This window comes from Molossus molossus, unplaced genomic scaffold (genome assembly GCF_014108415.1).
Source record: "Molossus molossus isolate mMolMol1 unplaced genomic scaffold, mMolMol1.p scaffold_m16_p_1, whole genome shotgun sequence".
Classification (NCBI taxonomy): domain Eukaryota; kingdom Metazoa; phylum Chordata; class Mammalia; order Chiroptera; family Molossidae; genus Molossus; species Molossus molossus.
The window spans coordinates 101,168,238-101,190,238 of record NW_023425344.1 but is presented as its reverse complement, the minus strand read 5'-3'; the positions used below and the strand labels follow the sequence as shown (position 1 = coordinate 101,190,238).

The 22,001-nt window shown below is 43.6% G+C and overlaps 1 protein-coding gene across 1 annotated transcript in view; it reads right to left on the bottom strand.

Annotated features, from left to right (window-relative positions):
- The window catches only part of LOC118628425 (amyloid beta precursor protein binding family B member 1 interacting protein), a 62,243-nt gene that overhangs the window by 26,647 nt on the left and 13,595 nt on the right, over positions 1-22,001 (bottom strand). Inside the window, exon 6 of the mRNA XM_036259394.1 lies at positions 20,907-21,028. Within this exon, the coding sequence (XP_036115287.1) occupies positions 20,907-21,028 (122 nt within the window). The remainder of the gene's footprint in view (positions 1-20,906; positions 21,029-22,001) is intronic.

Below are 22,001 nucleotides of genomic sequence, written 5' to 3'. Positions count from 1 at the left end.
AAACTGTGAAGGGCCTCATTTAATAGGGTCGGGATCTGTGGCCATGCCTTTCTCTGAGACTTTTTTTCTCTGAGACCCCTCTCTTTTTCAGCTTCTGAATAACATTTTTTCACCCCTTCCACGTGATGGTGCTACCCTGTGCTTGTGTTCTGATGAAAATGCAAAAACACAAAATAAATCTGTGCTGGAGGGCGGTCCTTAGAAGGGACCAATTGCCCGCGGGCCAGAACTGCCACTGGTCACGTGGTCGGCGCTCACCCCAGCTGCTCTGCAGCAGCAGCACTCAGAAGTTAATTCATTATCTGTTGCTAAAGAAACTGTGGACAACTTGTTGAATAATAAGAGAATCTTAAAACGGGAAGTGAGACTTTCAGTCACAGCTTAATCCCTTTACTTATAGCTTCTGAAAATGCGAGATTTGAGACAGCTGGTTAGGAAAGAAACAGAGCAAATACATTACTTACTTAAATATCACCTTCTTGGAATAAAGAGTACATCAAGCCAACAGTTATCGGTCCATGTAAAATATCTCTGCTCTTAAGAAACTTTCTATCACATTAAGAAGATAAATATAAATAGATGATAGATAGATGGGTAGATGACTATATAGAGGGGTTAGCAAAAGTAGGTTTACAATGTGAGTAAGCAAGTTTATTCTTGTATTATTATTTATTAATTAATTATCACATTATTTATTATTATTAACCTACTTTTGCCCACCCCTGCAGATGGGGGGAGATGGGGGAGCTATAGAAGGCACTGCATAAGTTTAAAACGAGTCAAATTCTATAGGTTTTCAGAGAGGAAGAAATCACTGTGGGCCAGGGTGGTCAAGGAAGACTTTACAGAGGAGGTCAAAATCTGAACTAGGTCTTAGAGATGTTCAATATTCAGATAGGAAAAAGGAATAAGGAGAGCATTTGAGGCAGGATGAAAAGCATGCACAAAGGCCCATATATAGTTAAATATTGGGTATCTTTGGACCACCAGTGAATAACTGTTCTAGCTAGAGCTGGGGATCAATGCAGTACACCTGACAAAGACCAGAGCACGCTCCTATTCTTCTCTTCCTCCCTGTGTCAGAATAGCCCTCCTGTCTGAGGTCAGGTGACTGAACAGTGCCTCCCCTAGAATGGGTGCTTATTTCCTTGTCCCACATATGCTGGGTTTGGCTCTGTGACTTGTTGGTCAACAGCATGTAGGTGGAGGGTAGTGCACTAGCTGTGAGCAGAGGACCTGAGAGGTGGTGGCGTGTTTCCACTCATTGTCTGCACGCTTGCCATTTACATGAGAAGGCTGTGCCACAAGTAGTTGCTGGGCTGAGGACAAAGGAGGCATGTGTCTGACTCACAACCTGGAGCCTAGGACAGCTGACTTGCAGAGAAGGAAATGTCTGTTGTTGTAAGCCACCGGGATTCTGTGGTTGTTTTTATGCATCAAACACTGACTAATACACCCACTCTGGCTGACGAAAGGATCTATGCACTGAAGCCAAGGGCAGACTCTTCTTTAAAACAGGAGCCCAGCCCTGGCCAGTTGGTTGAGTGTCACCCAATGCACCAAGAGGTTGCTGGTTTAAATCCGGGTCAGGGCACATCCCTGGGTTGCAGGCTCAATCCCAGTAAGGGGTGTACAGGAGGCAGCCAAAAGATGGTTCTCTCTCATCAATGTTTCTCCCTATCCCTCCCTCTCCTTTACTCTTTCTAAAAAATCAATTAAAAAAACATATATTTTTTAAAAAGGTGAAAGATTTATACCATCTGAAGAGAAACCAGAGAATAAACATATTTTTTTAAAAAACAAGAGCCCATCCCGGCCAGTGTGGCTCAACGGTTGAGTGTTGGACCCATGCACCAAGTGGTCGCTGGTTTGATTCCCAGTCAGGGCACATGCCCAGGTTGTGGGCCAGGTCCCCAGTGGGGGGCATGCAGGAGGCGGCCAGTCGATGTTCCCTCTCATCAATGTTTCCATCTCTCTCCCTCTCTCCCTGCCCCTTTCTCTAAAATCAATAAAGAAAAAAATAAATAAATAAAACAGGAGTCCATCTGGGGACTATAAATGCGATTACTCTATGACCTGTCTCCCAGGTGGGTCTGGTCCTGGGTGGGATGATGGCCCTGGGTGGGAGAGGGAGGGTAAAGAACCGAAGGGGAGACGCTGTGAGGTGCCTCTCTCCCAGCAGCTGGCACCGTCCACACCTGAGGGGAAGAATAAAGTTGTGTTTCTCTCTCTGCTCCTCCCTCCAGCAGCCAACAGTAAACCACAGCCACCACCAAATTTCAGTTGAGAAACAGAACAAAGGAATGGAAATTGCCTAAAATATCAACAGTGATTATTGTCCGAGTGTGGGATTATGGATGACTTAAATTTCCTATTTTTCAACTTTTTAAAAACAATAAATCGGCCTTACATTTGAAGTCAGAAAAATAAAAGATGTTATTAAAAGAAGTAAAGAGCAATCCAGTAAGCAAGCAACCTCATACTAGTTGACTTTGCCAATGCTCTGAAGAACAGGTTCTTCGGGCGTCTAGCAGGAAGAACGGCCACGGTGGGCACTGGAGTGCTTCTCAGTCCTGAGGATGCTCTTTTGGTTCCAGCACAACCAAGAAAACAAAACCCTTTAGGTTACAGCTGACTTCGACGGGAACACCTGGCCCTCATTTTAGAAGGAGCAGACCACCTGTGAAGGATCAACTGGGAAGAACTTTCCTGACAACCAGACTGAGAAACAAAGCTGGTGCTTGAATAAAGTTGCTTTTATTAGGATAGTAAGGCTCTCCTACCCCCAAACACTTTACCCAAAAGAGGCAGTACCACTTGGGTAAGAGGGGCCCCTGTCTTGACCCCATGCCTTAGAGCAGGGTGGGGACATCCAGCCTGAGAAATCATTTGGTCTGGCCCTGCAGGTGGGACTCAAAATACAATAAATCTAGGAGCTTTTTTCATAGCAACATACATTTATATTAAGTGAATCATAATACTAACTTAAAATTTGAGGGACAAGCATGGAATGGCCTTTACAGGATAGACAGGACACATACGAGTCATTAAAGGACAGACACATGCTTCTCGTCAGCTGCCCACAGCTCGTCTGCCTGTATGGCGGTGACTCAGAGGACAGTCAGTGCCAGGCAGGCTGGGAGTGGACGTGTTGCAAAAGGGTTGACACACTGCCAGTGACGATGAGATGAGATGTGATGAGATGATTCCTTGAGACGGTGATGACTTTGCCTCTGATCACTGACAATGATGTTGTCTACTTCTTTTTTTTTTTTTTATCCTCACCCGAGGACATTTTTCCATTTTTTGTTCAGATAGAGTGGGAGGGAGAGAGAGAGAGAAACATGGATGTGAAAGGGACACATTGAGTAGCTGCCACCCACACAACCCAACCAGGGCCGGGGACAAACTGCAACCGAGGTACATGCCCTTGGCGGGAACTGAACCCGGGTCTCTCCAGACCACAGGCCGATGCTCTAACCGCTGAGCCAAACGGGTTAGGGCTGATGTTGTCTACTTCTTTGTCGACACAGATTATAACTCCAATCCAACCTTTATCCACATGTCCATGATCCACAAGCCTCGCAAAAACTGAATCTCAGATGAATATTTAGGAAATTACAATGCACAGAAAAGACCTCAAAAGTTGATGATACAAATGTTGGATATGTTTGAAGTCCAAGATGCAGCATTAGAACAGTGATCAAAGTAAAATAATTGTGTCGCCGGCGACACACAAACTGGATAGTTATTAAAATTTAAGTGGTATGCCCGGCCAGTGTGGCTCAGTGGATTGAGCATCATCCCATGGACTGAGAGGTCCCAGTTTGATTCCCCCGTCAGGGCACATGCCTGGGTTTTGGGCTTGATTCCCAATAGAAGGCGTGCAGGAGGCAGCTGGATTGATCTTGCTCTCTCACATCGATGTTTCTCTCTCTCCCTAAAAAAATCAACAAAAACATATTTATTTAAAAAAACCCTTAAGCCCTGGTCGGTTTGGCTCAGTGGTAAGAGCGTCAGCCTGTGGTCCAGAGAGACCCGGGTTTGGTTCCTGCTAAGGGCATGTACCTCGGTTGCAGTTTGTCCCCGGACCTGGTTGGGTTGTGCGGGTGGCAGCCACTTGATGTGTCCCTTTCACGTCGATGTTTCTCTCTCTCTCTCTCTTCCTCTCTCTCTCTCCCACTCTATCTGAACAAAAAAATAGAAAAATGTCCTCAAGTGAGGATAAAAATAAACTTTAGTGGTGTGACATCCTACACATGGCGCCTACATAGAAAAGTTGATGCAGATGTGTCAATCTTTCCAAGAAAAATGGAGAAATGATTTTTTTGTTTGTGTTTTAGTTTGTGGCCATGTGTTAGTAGTAATGAAAAAAGCCAATCTGGAGCGTCATTACAGCTCAAAACATGCTAAACTCAATGACCTGGGAGACATTTGGGAGGCCAAATGTGTCTGGATAAAATCAATGCTCTTCAGCAGAGTTTGGAATCACAACAAGCTGCTTTCACTAGGCCTCCTTGTGACAGAGACAACATTATTCAGACGAGTTACGTAGTAAGTGAACTAATCACAAAGGAGCTGAGCTCAGTGGATTGAGCTTGTGCAGAGGGAGAGTCTGTGAAAGCTCATGGTGGCGGCTGCGGAGCTGTTAGCACCAGACAGAGTACAATTGTTTCAGTGTTAGTTTGTGAGAACCGTCTCAGATCGGATCACTGACTTAGCACAAGCTATTGAGAAAACACTGACGCATTCTGCAGGAGATTTCCAGTTTTTCTCTCTGGTTTGTGACGAGACAACAGACATAACAAACACTGCCCAACTGGCCGTTTTTGTTCATGGGACAACTGCAGAGTTTGACACACGAAAGGAGCTGCTGTCACTGGAAGCCATCATGGCACTGCCGGAGGTGAGGACCTGCTTGAGAGACTTGTTTCATGAGTGAAAAAACTGGAGCTAACATTTGAAAAGTTAAGTGGTCTTACTACAGATGGAGTTCTAGTCATGATTGGCTCCCTAAAAAGATTAATTGCATTTGTCAAGAAAGAACTGAATTGTCTCAGTCTTGATCCAAGTGATTTAACTCTATGCCACTGCATCACACACCGAGGGAGTCTCTGCGCAGTCTCTGCTCAACAATGTGATGTCAACAGTAGTGTCATACGTAAATGTTGTCAAAAGCAGAGGGTTTAATAGCTGCCAGTTTCAGGAGTTTCTGAATGATCTTGACTCTGAGTATGGTGATCTTGTTTCTCACTGTGAAGTGTGATTGCTGAGTGGCGGGAACATGCTCCTGAGGTTTTAACAAACTGCAGGATGAAGTCAAGCAGTTCGTGGAGATGAAGGGAAAACCTGTCAGGGAACTCAATGACAGCAAGTGGCTGTGCGATTTAGCCTTCATGGTGGACATCGCCAAGGAACTCTCAGCTGAACATCAAGGTGCAGGGACTCAACCACCTTTTCAGCTCCCTGCTTTCAAACATGAAATCATTTGAAGCTAAATTAAGGCTATATAAAGTGCAACTCAAAAGGAATAACACAGGGCATGTCCCTACTCTGGCAGGACAAAAGCTCTCTAGGACAGTTGAATATGCTGGTAAATGTGAGAAACTAATCGAGGCATTTAATGACAGATTCAAGGAAGTGAAGAGTCAACAAATGGAATTGAATATCTTTGCCACACTGTGGAGGGCAGCTGAGCCAAGGTCTCTTGTTGCTCCTGTGGTGTTTGCAAAACTCACCCAGGAGCTTTCTGCCCAAGGTTGCTTGTTGATCCTGCCGGCAGGCAAGGCCCATGCAGGAGCCTTCAATTGGCTACATAATAACTTGCTGAGCTAGCTCGGAGTCACTGTTTCTCCATCAGAGAGCAGTGTCCCACCTGGCCCAGCTTTTCTCTCTATTTTGTCTCTGTGTCTTAGTTTCCCATCACCCCTCCTCAGGTCTGGTTCGATTAGCCGCGCAGGTCGCTGCAAAGTGGCGCCCGAACAGGGACCTGAGGGGACCTTGAAGCCCAAGACAAGGAGACGACGCTCCATGACTCTGCACTTTGAGAAGCAAAAGCAAGGTAGGGGAGCGGAATTAACTGATTGATAGCCAGGTGTAAAATATGGGAAATTCTATGTCTCAAGAAAGAAATCTCTGTGTCTATGTTAAGAGCTATGATTAAAGCTCGAGGATGCTCAGTAAAGAAATGGTAATTCCTTGAGTTTTTAGAGTATGTGAATGAAAATTGCCCATGTTTTCCTGTTGAGGGGACAATCAACTTAGAAACCTGGGAAGAGGAAGGGAAGAGCCTGCGAGGCAGAGATACAGCGAAAGGTTCTGGCGTGAACATTTACTCTTTGGGCCCTAGTTAGAGATTCCCTCGATCCTGTGCAGGAGGCGGATAAGGTGGGGAAGCCAGGGGTAGGGAAAGACTTGACGAAAGCCTAGAAAGGCTGTGAGTCCTTACAGACGCCCTTCAACGCCTGCAGGTGAGAACAGATTCCTTAACCACCTTAAATGACTTCCAAAAGCTGTTGGGTGACATCAACTGGATCAGACCAGCTTTAAAATTAACAACTACTGACATGAGGCCTTTGTTCCAAATTTTGCAGGGTGATTTAGGTCCCTTGTCCCCCCCGGCAGTTAACTCTTGAAGCAATAGAGGCCTTGCATAAGGTAGAATCTGCAATTCAAAATGCCCAACTGACAAGAGTAAATCAGCAACTGCCAGTGAAAGTGTTAATATTCCCTCCCAACCATTCATTCCCCCACTGGAGTTCTGTGGCAAGAAGGAGGGGCTATTGAATGGAGCCATCCTGCTCATGCACCTGCTAAGGTGCTTACACGCTTTCATGATTTGGCAGCACAGCTGATTGCCAAGGCAAGACACCAATGAGCTCAATTCACTCACCGGGAACCAGCCGAGAGCGTAGTTCCTCTTACCAATTCTCAACAAAATTGGCTCTGGCAATTCTCAAATAGTTGGCAAATCGCACTAGCAAATTTACCTGGCAAAGTTGATAGCCATTACCCAGGGGACAAGATCTTATAGTTTATATCTACCACTGCGTTCATTTTCCCGAAGGTAATACAATCTCAAGCCATTCCCCAGCTCTAACAGTTTTCACTGATGGGTCTAGCTCCGGGTGGGCTGGCTATTACTGCAACAGGAACTCTAAACCTTAGAGTCTAAGGTATTTTAGACCAAGCACGCGTCAGCCCAAAGAGTGAAAATCCAAGTTTTAACAGCAGCCCTTGAGGCCCTTGAAGAGTGATATATAGTGATAGCAGTTATGTGGTAGGAATGGCTAAGGTCATCGAATCCGCCACAATTGGACATATTGGGAGTGAAGAGTTATATCATCTATTTACTAAACTAAGGGAGGTCATCGGGTCACGAAAACACCCATGCTATATTGGCCATATTCGTGCCCATTCTGGACTCCCAGGACCTTTAGCTGAAGGGAATGATGCTGTTGACCGCTTGCTGGCGCACACTACAATTTCCACTCCGCCAGCCTTAGCCCAGCGTTCTCATTTGCACCATCAGAATGCAGCAGCGCTGAGTAAAGAATTTAAAATCTCTAGAGAGCAGGCCAGGCAAATAGTAAAACAGTGCCCAGCGTGCGCCATTCATCTACCAGGACAGTCTTCTGGAGTTAACCCTCGAGGATGAAAACCAAGTCAGATTTGGCCGATGGATGTGACTCACGGTCCTGAGTTTGGGAAACTGCGCTGGGGGCCTGTATCTGTTGATACTTTCTCCCCTTTCATTTTTGCAGCAGTTCAGACTGGGCAGAGTGTTAAGCAAGTTATTAACCAACGTCTGGCTGCTTTTGCTTGACTGGGGAAACCCCAGGAAATAAAAACTGACAACGGGCCGGGTTACACCAGTTTTGCCTTTCAAAAATTTTGCTTGCAATACAAAATTCGACATAAAACAGGAATTCGTTATAATCCTCAAAAGCAAGCAACAGTAAAAAGAGCAAAACAAAATTTTAAAATTACAATTACAAAAACAAAAAGGGGGAGATATAGGATATGCTCTTATTCCCTAGAATCAACCAAACCATATCTTATATACTTAAAATTTTTAAAATTGTGATGCCAATGGCCTTACTGCTGCTGAGCGCCAGCAGGTGACCCAGCCGCAGGCTTCAGCAGGGCTTGCCCGCTGGAAAGACCCGCAGCCAGGTGAGTATGGTTGGGGCAGACACCTACTGGACTTATTTCCAGACCCTCCTGTGGTAAATCCAGCCACTTGGGATGGAGGGTCTATGCCTGTTTTCACTAACGATTCAGCAATCATGGGTGGAAACTCTGACCAACGTATTACACCCACTTCACACTATAATTGTACTTATCTTGGCTTCAGTGTAGACCCTCCAATCTGCCTGTTCTGCGCAGGCAGGAATGGGTGCCTGCCTGTTAAAGCTGAGAATAAAACATCTTATGGGGGCACTGACATTGCTACTATTATGGGTCCATGGGATATGAAGAAATATATTCAGACTGTGACTAAGCTAGGATTTCCCTATAACACCTGGGTTGTACCTTATCAGCATCTTTTGCTTCCTTATTGCCCTAACAGGACAACCCTTCAATTTAGGTTTTACCCAATGGCAGGATTGTGCAAATCCTATCCCTGTTAGCATTAATATTACGGGAACAGAATTTCAGATGTTAGACTGGTTTCATAGATTAGACCCTAAACACCCTAATCATGATCTCATGGGGCTTTGTAAGTAACACCCTTACCACCCCTAAGGATCACATGCAGGAGGATCTCTGGCGACTAGCTGCTGCAACAGTTATTAATTATTCTGACTCTTCTTGGCGAATATTGCTATGGCCTGTCGCCCCACTGATTTCTGTGATGGGTTGTGGGCTTGTGTACAAGCCCCTTATGTAGTTGGGACAGGCTCTGTAAGTATTACTAAGCTTCCCACACACTATTCTGTCTCATGCCCTGAGTGTACATTGACTGTGTAACAAGAGATAATAAGTATGATGATATTTTAGGTCTATACAAGCCCTCTTTTGTCATGCTCTCTACCAACATATCAGGAGATTGGTATCATGAAACCAGGCTGCAAGCTTTAATAGAAATTAAGAACCAATGGACTCATCATAAAAGAGCTCTAAGATGGATTATTTTTGGCATTGTCACTATTGTGGGTCTTATTGCTTCTACTACAACTGCTTCGTTAGTCCTGACTCAAAGTATTCCTAATGCCCCGTTTATAAATGATTTAGCTCAAAACACCTCTGCTGCTTTACACAATCAAAAAGATAGTGACACCAAATTAGAAACAAAATTAAATGCTTTGGAAGCCGTAGTTATCGGACTAGGAAATCAAACAGAGCATTAAGCTCGACAAAAGTTGCTTTGCCACGCCGCTTACAGTTTTATCTGTTACTTCAGTCTCATAGAATAAAACCCAGTGAAACTGGGACAAAGTTAAGTTGCACCTCCAGGGAATATGGACTCATAATAATATCAGTCTTGATTTGCAGCAACCGCATAGACATACACAGGATAGTCAAAATAGCCATGATGATAGTGTTAATCCAGCACAACTGGCTAAAGACATTTTAGATGAGCTTAAGGGTTTCAACCCTTTCAGTCTTCTTAAACATACTGCATGGTACTTGCTTGGGTTTGTTATTGCTCTGATAATACTGTTTTGTCTCCTGTCAGTCAGCTGCCAGATCTTCTGAGCCCAACTCAGAAGAGACCAAGTAGATGTCCACCACTTGCATTTAAAAAACAAAAAGGGGGAGATGTGGAGGGCGGCTGAGCCAAGGTCTCTTGTTGCTCCTGTGGTGTTTGCAAGGCTCACTCAGCAGCTTTCTGCCCAAGGCCGCTTGTTGATCCTGTCTGCTGGCAAGGCCCAGGCAGGAGCCTTCTGAGCCGGGGGCAAGAATGTATAGACAGTTTTGACCTTGAGCTCCAAGGCCGGTGGAAACATCTAGTGTTTGAAAATAATGAAGCTTTTGAGCCCCCCCACCCTTCGATTGGCTATATAATAAACTTGCTGAGCTAGCTCGGAGTCACTGTTTCTCCATCAGAGAGCAGTGTCCCACCTGGCCCAGCTTTTCTCTCTATTCCGTCTCTGTGTCTTTCTCAGCCCCCCCTCGCCCCTCATGTCTGCTGCGACGAGCCGCATGGGTCGCGGCACCACACTGTGCAGTGTGGAACCAGCTCACGTGCCTAATAACCTACCACACAAATCAGTCACCTGCAAAGCGATGATGAGCTGAAAGCTAGGCACAACCATCTCCTACTGCTTGAGTTCTATACACGTCCATAAACAACGAATCCCCACTTTGAGGAGACAAGCGTTGAAGTTTGCATCCGAGTTTGGAACAACTTACTGCTGCGAGCAGTTCTCTTCCAAAGTTACCATCGCAAAGCGTCGCCGGAACTCCAGACCGATGAAAACCCGGAGAAGCAGCTGCGAGTGGCATCATCATCACCACCAGCTGACAGCACACTCTTCACCACAGAGAAGCAGTTCTGGCCATCACATTAGGGGTGAGTTACTTTGACCAAATGTAGCAGGCTAATTTTTAAGTTGATAATTTTGTATGGCCCTCAAATGATGTTACCAATATCCACATGGCCCTTGGCAGAGAAAAGGTTCCCCACCCCTGACTTAGAGGGTCCCTGTTCTGACCCTCAGCCAGCCACTCCCTTGCTCACTGAGAACCTAAAGCTGCTCTAAAATACAAAACTTATTTAAAAAACAAAACCAAAAAACCCTTAAATGGATGCTGCTGGGAATCAAATTGCCATGGAACTATATAGTTTCCATTGGATAGCTTTTTCAAATGTCAAAATTTATAATATGCCGCCGCCTGCATTATTTGCATTTATCTAAACTTGTGCTGAAAAATTGTGTGTGTCAATGTATAGTGTGTGATGTAGGACACAGTTTCCCAGATTTCTTCTAGCGCTATCAAGCACAGAAGTTGGATGTCCGTTCACAGAGGCGGCCACCATGGGAGGTGTCTGCGAAGAGATGAGTGAGCAGAATGGAGGGTCTGCCACAGGGAGAGGAGGGACAGAGCTTGTCGAGGGACAGATAGAGGGAGACAGAGGCCTAAGGTCACGGAAGGTCAGCCTGCAGAGCGCTGATAGGAGACAGATTTTCAAGCAAACAGAGAAAGTAGAGATACTTGAAAGCAGTCTGCACCCACTTTGATTTTGGTCTTTAAATTTGATTGTAAATTAGGATCATCTACTTACTTAGTTTTAAAGAACATATTATCTGAAAGAGTTCATTAGGAGGCCTTCTGCCCACTCACCCCCGTGACACAGTAGCTTGCAGTTGGACCAGAGCTTCACAAAAACAGCTAGAAAAGCTGGATCAAAAAGTCTGTATGAAGGCTTTGGGGAGCTGCAGAAGCAAGCAGGACACAAAGGGCCAAGATCCAAGGGCTAAAACCAGGAGGAGGTGTCTGGACAGTCCTGGAGCCGCAGTTCCCCTCAGGACATTTGCAGGTCTGAGCCTGAGCTGAGGCTGAGAGTCGGGGCAGAGCACCTGAGCAGACACTTGACAGAAATGGCTATTCAGATGGGTAATAAACACTGGAAAATGTGTTCAAATCACTGGCAATAGGAAAATTCAACTTAAAATTACAGGTGATAACACTACACACCCACAAAGAACAGCTTAAAAAACAAACAAAAACCTGGCAACACCAAAGGCTGACAAGCATTTGGAACAACAGGAGTTCTCATACAATGCTAATGGGAGGGCAAACCATAGAATCCCTCTGGAAAAGCGCTGAGCACTATTTATTAAAGCCAAATATATGCATAAGCTATGATTCAGCAGTGGCACTCGTAGGTCTATATGCAAGAAAAAAGTCTACTTTGTCCAACAAAGTCATGTGCAAGAGTGTTCCCAGCAGTGTTACTTGTTAGAGCCCCAAACTAGAAACAAATCAAATGTCCATCAATAATACAATAAATAAACATTTTGGTATCATCACACAAGGCAATACTAAACTGCAGGGAAAAAGAATAAATTATTGCCACACGCAGCAATACAAATGAAAGCTGGATAAAAAATGCTAAACACAAAAAAAGACTATGATGTGATTCCACTTCATGTAAAGTTTAGAAAGAGGAGAAGGCGATGGAGGTTGGGTTCGTGAATGCCTTTGCCGTGGAGTTAACGGCTGGGAAGGGGCAGAGCGAGGCTGCAGGAACACTTAATGCTCTCACCTGACAGGTGACAACTGTGTATGTTTAGTTTCTCAGAATTCATAGACCATAGTTGTGTTTTGCGCACTAACTCATTAGACACTGTGGCAAAGTGCAGGCATCCACTAGATAGAGTGGGAGGGAGAGAAAGGGAGAGAAATGGAGAAAGAAAGAAACATCCATGTGAGAGAGACACATCGACTGGCTGCCTCCTGCACGACCCGGCCCAGGGCAGGGGACGAACCACAACCCAGGTACGTGCCCTTAACCGGAATCAAACCCGCGACTCATTGGTCCGCGGGCCGATGCTCTGCCACTGAGCCAAACCAGCCAGGGCTCCTCTTGCTGTTCTTATTTAACAATAGTATAGCCAGGTTCACAACTGCTGGGCACAGTTCTTACAGACTCTGTGGAGGAGTGGTGCAGGTGGAGGTCCTGAATGTAACATCCCAATTGTTGCTGTGCGTGTGGTTGTGTTACAGGATAGTGCGAAGCTAGAAACATTCCAAGGCAGGAGGAATAGGGAAACTGAGACAAGAAAATTAAACAAGGCCAAGCGGTTTGGCAGCCTGCAGCCAGATTGTAAACGGCACACCCTTATCTTCCCGCAGTCAAGGATGCTTGAGTGCAAATGGTTAAGGTCTCTCCAAAGACAGCAGAGAGGTGGGAGGAAGGGGAGGGAAGGTGCAGTCTCATCTCATCCACTCCCTAAGCAGAAAAGCCAGCAGTCTCAGGGCTTAGCAAGATAAAATGCCAGGTGCTTCTCACAAATTCGGGGAAAGCCACAACAAAGTAGAAGGGAGACCTTGAAAATGAATCTGTACCAAGATATTTGGCAGAGGAATTAAAAATCGGTAGATAGATTCCCGAAAAATGGCGGCGGAGTGAACGGAGCTACACAGACCGTCTCCCAGAACCAAACTGGAATTACAACTATAACACAGACAAATCGACGGAAAAAACCAACAGAAAAGCAGCTTGGAGGACCATACAACGCAGGACACTGACTCCATCCCGGTAGGATTGCGAAGGCGCGAGACGGGGCTGGGAGCGCACGGTCGGCAGCTCGGCAGCGGCCTCAGCTGTAAGCGGCGCCCTCGGGTTACACTCCCAGGCGGCCCCACAGCGCAGCCGGGACAGAGGCTGAAACAGCCACAGCCACTCACCTTGGGCTCCGGCGGAGGGAGGGCAGACTGGACTGGAACTGTGTCTGGACACTCGGGGTTTGGAGGGCGCTCAGAGCTTTGGCTGAGTGCAGCCACTCCGGACCTCTCCACATTGCTCCTTCCCAGGGCTCTGAGAAAGGCAGCAGCCCCTCCCTCGGAGATCCAACCCCACCCTGTGGGCCATTGTAGTGCTAATTGAGGCTCACTAACAACCAGCATCTGCCCCACCCTCCTGAAAGCCCCTTGGCTGAGCACCAGAGGGAGTTTTTCAATCAACTGACAACCCAAAACTCATCAATTAACCTAGACTGCTAGCCTCCAGGCAAAAAGCTAGAGGATAACAGTACGTTTCCTGGGCTGGCAACTTTAACCAGGAAAGTAAGACTTGACAGTGGTGTTCAACGCGGGTCCTCTCTCGCTCATCTAAACACAGGAGAGGGAGCCACAAACAGCAGAACACCAACACCCACAGGGAGAACTTGACAGGCTCCAAAGCCCACAGTGATAGCTAAAATGGTGAAACACAGAAACAGAAGCCAAATGAAAGAGCAAGACACCTCCACCGAAGATGAGATCAATGTGGAGCAATTAGGCATGTTAACAGAGCTAGAATTCAGAGCCATGATCTTGAGGAAGCTGAACAGCATGAGTAAAGACATAGAGACACTGAAAATAAGCCAAATGGAAATTAAAAACCAACAAGAAGAGATAAAAAATGACATATCCGAAATGAAAAACACATTGGAAGGTTTAAAAAGCAGAGTAGGGGAAGCTGAGGACCGGATCAGTGAATTAGAAGACAGGGTAGAAAAAATCAACCAATCAGAAAAACAAAAGGAAAAAACTATTAAAAAACAGGAAGACAGCTTAAGAGAACTATGGGACAACTGGAAACGTAATAATATTCGTATCATAGGAGTCCCCGAAGAAGAAGAAAAGGAGCAAGGGATAGAGAATATATTCAAAAAAATAGTGAGAGAAAACTTCCCTAATTTGGTGAAGGAAGAAGGCATTCAAGTTCAAGAAGCACAGAGAGTCCCAAGTAAGAAGAACCCAAACAGGCCCACACCAAGACACATAGTAATTAAAATGCCACAAATTAAAGACAAAGAGAGAATCCTAAAAGCAGCAAGAGATAAGCAACAGGTTACCTACAAAGGGAACCCCATAAGGCTTTCAGCTGACTTCTCACAAGAAACACTACAGGCCAGAAGAGAATGGCATGAAGTAATCAAAGTCATGAAAAACAAGAATCTGAATCCAAGACTACTCTACCCAGCAAGGCTATCATTCAAAATAGAAGATCAAATAAAGAGCTTCCCAGACAAAAAAAAGCTAAGGGAATACATTAGCACCAAACCAGCACTGCAAGAAATGTTAAAAGGACTGCTGTAATTAGCAGTAGAAATGGGAAGAAAAAGGGAACCACACTAAACAAAAATGGCAATAAATAAGTACATATCAATAATCACCTTAAACGTAAATGGATTGAATGCTCCCATAAAGAGACACAGAGTAGCTGATTGGATAAGAAAGCATGACTCATCTATATGTTGTTTACAAGAGACCCACCTCTCAACAAAAGACTCACATAGGTTGAAAGTGAAGGGATGGAAAAAAATTTTCCAAGCAAATGGAAAGCAAAAAAAAGCGGGGGTAGCAATTCTCATATCTGATAAAATAGATTTCAAAATGAAGACCATAACTAGAGACAAAGACGGCCACTACATAATATTGAAAGGATCTATCCAACAGGAAGATATAACCTTGATAAACATATATGCACCCAATATAGGAGCACCAAAATATATTAAAAATCTTCTGGAGGACTTCCAAGGAGAAATCGACAACAATACAATTATAGCAGGGGACTTCAACACCCCATTGACAGCACTGGATAGATCCTCTAGGCAAAAAATTAGCAAGGAAACAGAGACTCTAAATGAAGCACTAGACCAAATGGATTTAATAGATATCTACAGAGAATTACACCCCAAAACTACAGAATACACATTCTTCTCAAGTGCACATGGGACATTTTCAAAGATAGACCACATGATAGGACACAAACTAAATCTCTACAAGTTCAAGAAGATTGAAATCATATCAAGCATCTTCTCAGATCACAATGGCATGAAACTAGAAATCAATTGCACAAAGAACATGCAAAGACATTTCAACACATGGAGGCTAAATAGCATGTTATTAAACAATGAATGGGTCACCGAGGAGATCAAGGAAGAAATTAAAAACTTCCTGGAAACCAATGAAAATGAACACACAACAACACAAAATCTATGGGATGCAGCGAAAGCAGTTCTGAGAGGGAAGTTCATAGCACTACAGGCCTACCTCAAAAAACAAGAAAAATTTCTAATTGACTGTCTAACCTCACAACTTAAAGAATTAGAAAGCAAACAAAAAGAAAACCCCAGAGCAAGTAGAAGAAAGGAAATAGTAAAGATCAGAGCAGAAATAAATGACATAGAGACCAAAAAAACAATTCAAAGGATCAATGAAACAAAGAGCTGGTTTTTCGAAAAGATAAACAAGATAGATGGACCCTTAGCTAGACTCACCAAGAAACAAAGAGAGAGAACCCAAATACACAAAATCAGAAATGAAAGAGGAGAAGTAACAACCAACACCACGGAAATACAAAAGATCGTTAACAACTACTATGAACAACTATATGGCAACAAATTCGACAATCTCAGCGAAATGGACAAATTTCTAGAAACACACAGTCTCCCAAAACTATTCCCGGAAGAGATAGAAAACTTGAACAGACCAATAACAACTAAGGAAATTGAAGAGGTAATCAAGACTCTCCCAGCAAACAAAAGCCCAGGCCCAGATGGTTTCACGGGGGAGTTTTACCGAACATTCAAAAAAGAACTAACACCCATTCTCCTCAAACTATTTCAAAAATTCAAGAAGAAGGAAGACTTCCAAACACGTTCTATGAGGCCAGCATAATTCTAATTCCAAAACCAGAAAAAGACACTACGAAGAAAGAAAACTACAGGCCAATATCCCTGATGAACATAGACGCCAAAATCCTGAACAAAATACTAGCAAATCGGATCCAGAAATACATCAAAAAAATTATTCACCATGACCAAGTGGGATTCATTCCAGGGATGCAAGGCTGGTACAATATTCGCAAATCAATAAACGTGATACACCACATAAACAAAATGAAGAATAAAAACCACATGATCATATCAATAGATGCTGAAAAAGCATTCGACAAAATCCAGCATCCATTTCTGATAAAAACGCTCAGCAATGTAGGAATAGAGGGATCATATCTCAACATAATAAAGGCCATATATGAAAGACCTACAGCCAACATCATACTCAATGGACAGAAACTAAAAACATTTCCATTAAGAACAGGAACAAGACAGGGATGTCCACTTTCGCCACTCTTATTTAACATTGTACTGGAAGTCTTAGCCACAGCAATCAGACATGAAGAAAAAATAAAAGGGATCCAAATTGGAAAGGAGGAAGTGAAACTGTCATTATTTGCAGATGACATGATATTGTACATAGAAAACCCTAAAGACTCCATCAAAAATCTATTAGACTTAATAAATGAGTTTGGCAAAGTAGCAGGATACAAAATTAACGTCAAGAAATCGACGGCATTCTTGTACATCAATGATGAACTCACAGAAAGAGAAACTGAAAAAACAATCCCATTTACCATCGCTCCAAAAAAATTACGATACCTAGGAATAAACTTAACCAAAGAAGTAAAAGACCTATTTGCAGAAAACTACAGGTCATTGAAAAAAGAAATAGAGGAAGATATAAAAAAGTGGAAGCACATACCCTGTTCATGGATTGGAAGAATTAACATAATTAAAATGTCCATACTACCCAAAGCAATCTATAGATTCAACGCAATCCCCATCAAAATACCAACGACATATTTCATAGAACTAGAACAAATACTTCAAAAGTTCATATGGAACCAAAAAAGACCCCGAATAGCCACAGCAATCTTGAAAAAGAAGAACAAAGTTGGAGGGATCACAATACCAGATATCAGGTTATACTACAAAGCGACTGTAACCAAAACAGCCTGGTACTGGCACAAGAACAGGCATATAGACCAGTGGAACAGAACTGAAAACCCAGAAATGGACCCAAGGCAATACGCTCAATTAATATTTGACAAAGGTGGCAAGAGCATACAGTGGAGCAAAGACAGCCTCTTTAATAAATGGTGTTGGGAAAATTGGACAGCTACATGCAAAAAAATGAAACTAGACCATCAACTTACACCATACACAAAAATAAATTCGAAATGGATAAAAGACTTAAATGTGACCCGTGAATCCATAAAAATTCTAGAAGAAAATGTAGGCAACAAAATTTTGGACATCATACGGAGCAGAATTTTCACTGATACATCACCTAAGGCAACAGAAATAAAGGAGAAAATGAACACATGGGACTACATCAAACTAAAAAGCTTCTGCACAGCAAAAGAAACAATCATCAAAATGGAAAGGCAACCCACTGTATGGGAGAACATCATTGCCAACGATGTATCAGATAAGGGGTTAATTTCCAGTATATACAGAGTGCTCATACAACTCGACAAAAGGAAGACAAAGAACCCAATTAAAAAATGGGCAGAGGAGCTGAATAGACACCTCTCCAAACAGGACATACAAATGGCCAAGAGACATATGAAGAAATGCTCAACATCACTAATCATCAGAGAGATGCAAATTAAAACAACAATGAGGTATCACCTCACACCTGTCAGAATGGCCGCCATCAACAAATCATCAAACAACAAGTGTTGGCGAGGGTGTGGAGAAAAGGGGACTCTAATACACTGCTGGTGGGAATGCAGACTGGTGCAGCCGCTATGGAAAACAATATGGTGCTACCTCAAAAAATTAAAAATTGAACTTCCATTCGACCCAGTGATCCCACTGCTGGGAATATACCCTAAGAAGCCTGAAACACCAATCAGGAAGAATATATGTACCCCCATGTTCATAGCAGCACTATTTACAATAGCTAAGATCTGGAAACAGCCCAAGTGTCCACCAGTAGACGAATGGATCAAAAAGCTGTGGTACATATACACAATGGAGTACTATGCAGCGGTAAGAAAGAAAGATCTCTTATCCTTTGAGACGACATGGAGGGACCTGGAAAGTATTATCCTAAGTGAAAGAAGCCAAGCAGAAAAAGACAAATACCACATGATCTCACTTATATACGGAATATAATGAACATAACAGTCTGAGGAATACAGTAGACCCAGACACATGGAAGTAGGGCACAGACTGACATCCCTCAGAAGAGGGGATGGGGGGTGGGGGGGTGGGAAGAGATAAACCACAGAACTTATATGCATGTATGCATGACCAATGGACATGGACAACTAAGCCGGGGACAGGGGGGAGGGGGGGTGGGGTGGGGGGTGCCAATGGGGTAAAAAGGTAAAATATCTGTAACAAAAAAATAAATAAATAAAATTAAAAAAAAAAAAAAAAAAAAAAAAAAAAAAAATCGGTAGATAGCCCTGGCTGGTTTGGCTCAGGGGTTAGAGTGTCGGCCCGTGGACCAATGAGTCATGGGTTCGATTCCGGTCAAGGGCATTTACCTCAGTTCTGGTTCGTTCCGGCCCTGGTCGGGTCGTGTGGGAGGCAACCAGTCAATGTGTCTCTCTCACATCGATGTGTCTCTCTCTCTTTCCCTCTCTCCCTTCCTCCCACTCTATTTGAAGATAAATGGGAAAATATCCTCAGGTGAGGATTAAAAAAAAAAAAATCTATAGACAGAAAAGTATATAAAGCAGAAACCCTCCACCCCACTCGCCTTTCTGATTAGTTGAGAGAGCCCATCTGCCTATGTCAGATGATAGATCTACTTGTTTTGCTCCTTTAATAAATTTGCATGTTTTACTTTCTTAATAAATTTGCTTTAACACCACACAATGATCTGGAGTCACTCATTTGAACTCATTCATACGAGAAGGTAAGAATTGAGGAGGGGATGGCAATTCTTATTCTTATTTCAAGGTCGCCCCTCCAACTCGGGGCTGTCTCATCCTCCCTGGTGCCTGGAGAGGGGCTGTAGCAGGTGCTCAGACAGAGACGGCACCGCTCAGCTTCCTTGTAGCTCAGTATCACCAGGTAACCAAGTCCTGGTCAATGGGATATAAGCAAAGTAAAAGGGCCATTTCCAGGTCTTTCCAGTAAGAAGTCTGGTGCACTCCCCTGGCTCCCTCCCCCCCCCCCCAGGCTGGAACCTGGCTGGCCGGGTGGAAAGCTGCCTTGAGCCCAGAGTGAAAGACCTGTGGAGGATGGCAGAGCCATTCTACCAGATCCTCCAACCTACGTCTGGGCGGGTATGTGAGAAAGAAATAAGCTTCTAGCTCAGATGGCACCCTAACTAATGCATTAAAGTATGGGATTGAAGGCAGTATGGTTTGAAAACTTTGACCTTTTATTGTTTGCTATTTGTCACAAACAACAGTATTTGATTGCTTTGTTGTTAGTCTTCCACCACATGACCTAGGGAAGACCCTAGAGAAAGGCACAGTACAGGGGAAAGAGCATTTTCCCATGAGGAAGCTGCTCAAGAGTATCCTTTAGCCCTGGCCGGTTTGGCTCAGCAGTTAGAGTGTCGGCCCGCAGACCAATAGTCTCAGGTTCGATTCCAGCCAAGGGCATGTACCTCAGTTATGGTTTGTCCCTGGCCCTGGCCCAGGTCGGGGTCATGCAGGAGGTAACCAGTAGATGTATTTCACATCGATGTTTTTCTCTCTCTCCCCCTTCCTCCCACTCTATCTGAGATAGATGGAAAAATATCCTCGGGTGAGGATTAAAAACAAAAAAGAACACCCTTTAATAAATGAGACTTGCTTTTTTTAACTGTAAAATGTAAAGGTGCCTGGGTGTCTCCAAGTCTTCCATCTGTGTTTTACACTCTTTGACTCTCCTGAAAAGACTTCATGATCGTCATGCAATTACAGCTGGCTGGAGGCCACAGTGGGCAAGGCCTAGACTTCTGTGACATCCTCGTACACATGACTTGAAGGAACCTTTTCAAATGTGGAGAACAATACTTTTTTATTATGTAGACTGTAGAACGAAAGCACAAGAAATTGTACATCTTTCAGGGGTGATCCTAGCATCAATAAGCACCAAATATGAGCAACAAAGTAAAAAGTATCTTCAAATTATGAAGCATTAGTGACCCAGAGTGCATCAAAGTGTATTGGATTAATGTAGCCAAAGAGAAATAAGGACACAGAAGAAGGATTAGTCAATGGATTGATGTGTTTTAGGTTGTGAATCAAAAGAAACAGATTGGATTCTTTTCTTTCTGGATCTTCCAAGGGGCAATTAGTTTACAGATGGCCTAAGAGTTGACTTTGTGTTTCTTTGAAAGGAATACTTTTGTGATACTTTGGGAGATAATGAATGGTGTGATTAGTTCTTCAGGTGACATTAAAAAATCCTCCAGTTTTACATGGCTCAACAATTTACAAGTTATCTTACCTGGGGGTTTTTAAATACAGCATATTTTTCTTCTTTCTTCAAAAATACCACTTTATTTTCTGTGTCTCTTGTCCAGTCTGATAAGATTTCAACAACATTTTCATGGTCTTCAAAAAGCCTTTCTGATGAAATAAGAAAAACAAACTAATATTGAGTTAAGCACAATGCCTCATCCTTCACGTAGTTTTCTAGAAACTCCCATTTCTTACATGATGTCAGATTGTAACATTCCTGTTATATTTATTCTTCAGTAACAGGTTTTCAACTTATTTTCCATAAAAAACATGGCAGATGAACCTACACTATATTAACAATGGTCAGCCATTGCATTTTTTTCATATTAGCATTTTTGACTGTAAATAGTTCCAGGTGGAGGTAAGCATCCTATCTGTAAGGAGGACAATTAGGCAATAAGTGGATTAAACTATGCGTGAAACTGTGGAAATGCGCTAAACAATACACGAATATCGGAACCAAACCTACACATAAAGGAAGGCTTTCATTTTTGTGTTTGTGGTTCTTTCGGAGTAGGCCATTTCCTCCAAAATAATTTTCACCCAAAGCTTCTAAAACAGGCAATTCTGTATTCCACTAAACTCTCCTAGGAGACAATTGTTCTGGGAATGGTATTAAGCATAGGAAGTAACCGTATTTTTTTAATTGCTTTTTTCTTCTTTCTTTTTACTAGATCAATTTCTATCAACAGTACTTTGCTCTTTGGGACAGAGCCTCTGCAGCCAAAGTATCAGATATTAGGTGAGTGGGAGGGCGAAAGGGGACAGGGACAGTGATGTGAGGCAGAGTCATACTGTAGTTAAAAAAGTGAACCCAGGCCCTCCCACAGTCCGCTCAGTTTACTAAACATGCAGTAAGAATGATCACCCTGTCACGTTCTTTCCCTTAGGAACCACTAGAGAAGTGACAGTAATAAAGCTTACATTCCCCAAGGTCTGGCCACCTGCCATAAGCCGAGTCTCTTCCCGACAAAGAAATGAAGAGGCAGGAACTGAGTCTGACAGAGGGAAGTGATGTCTGGGAAGTCTTGATGGCCTTGAATCAAACTCTTCTGAATAGACCAAAACCCATATTAAAGCA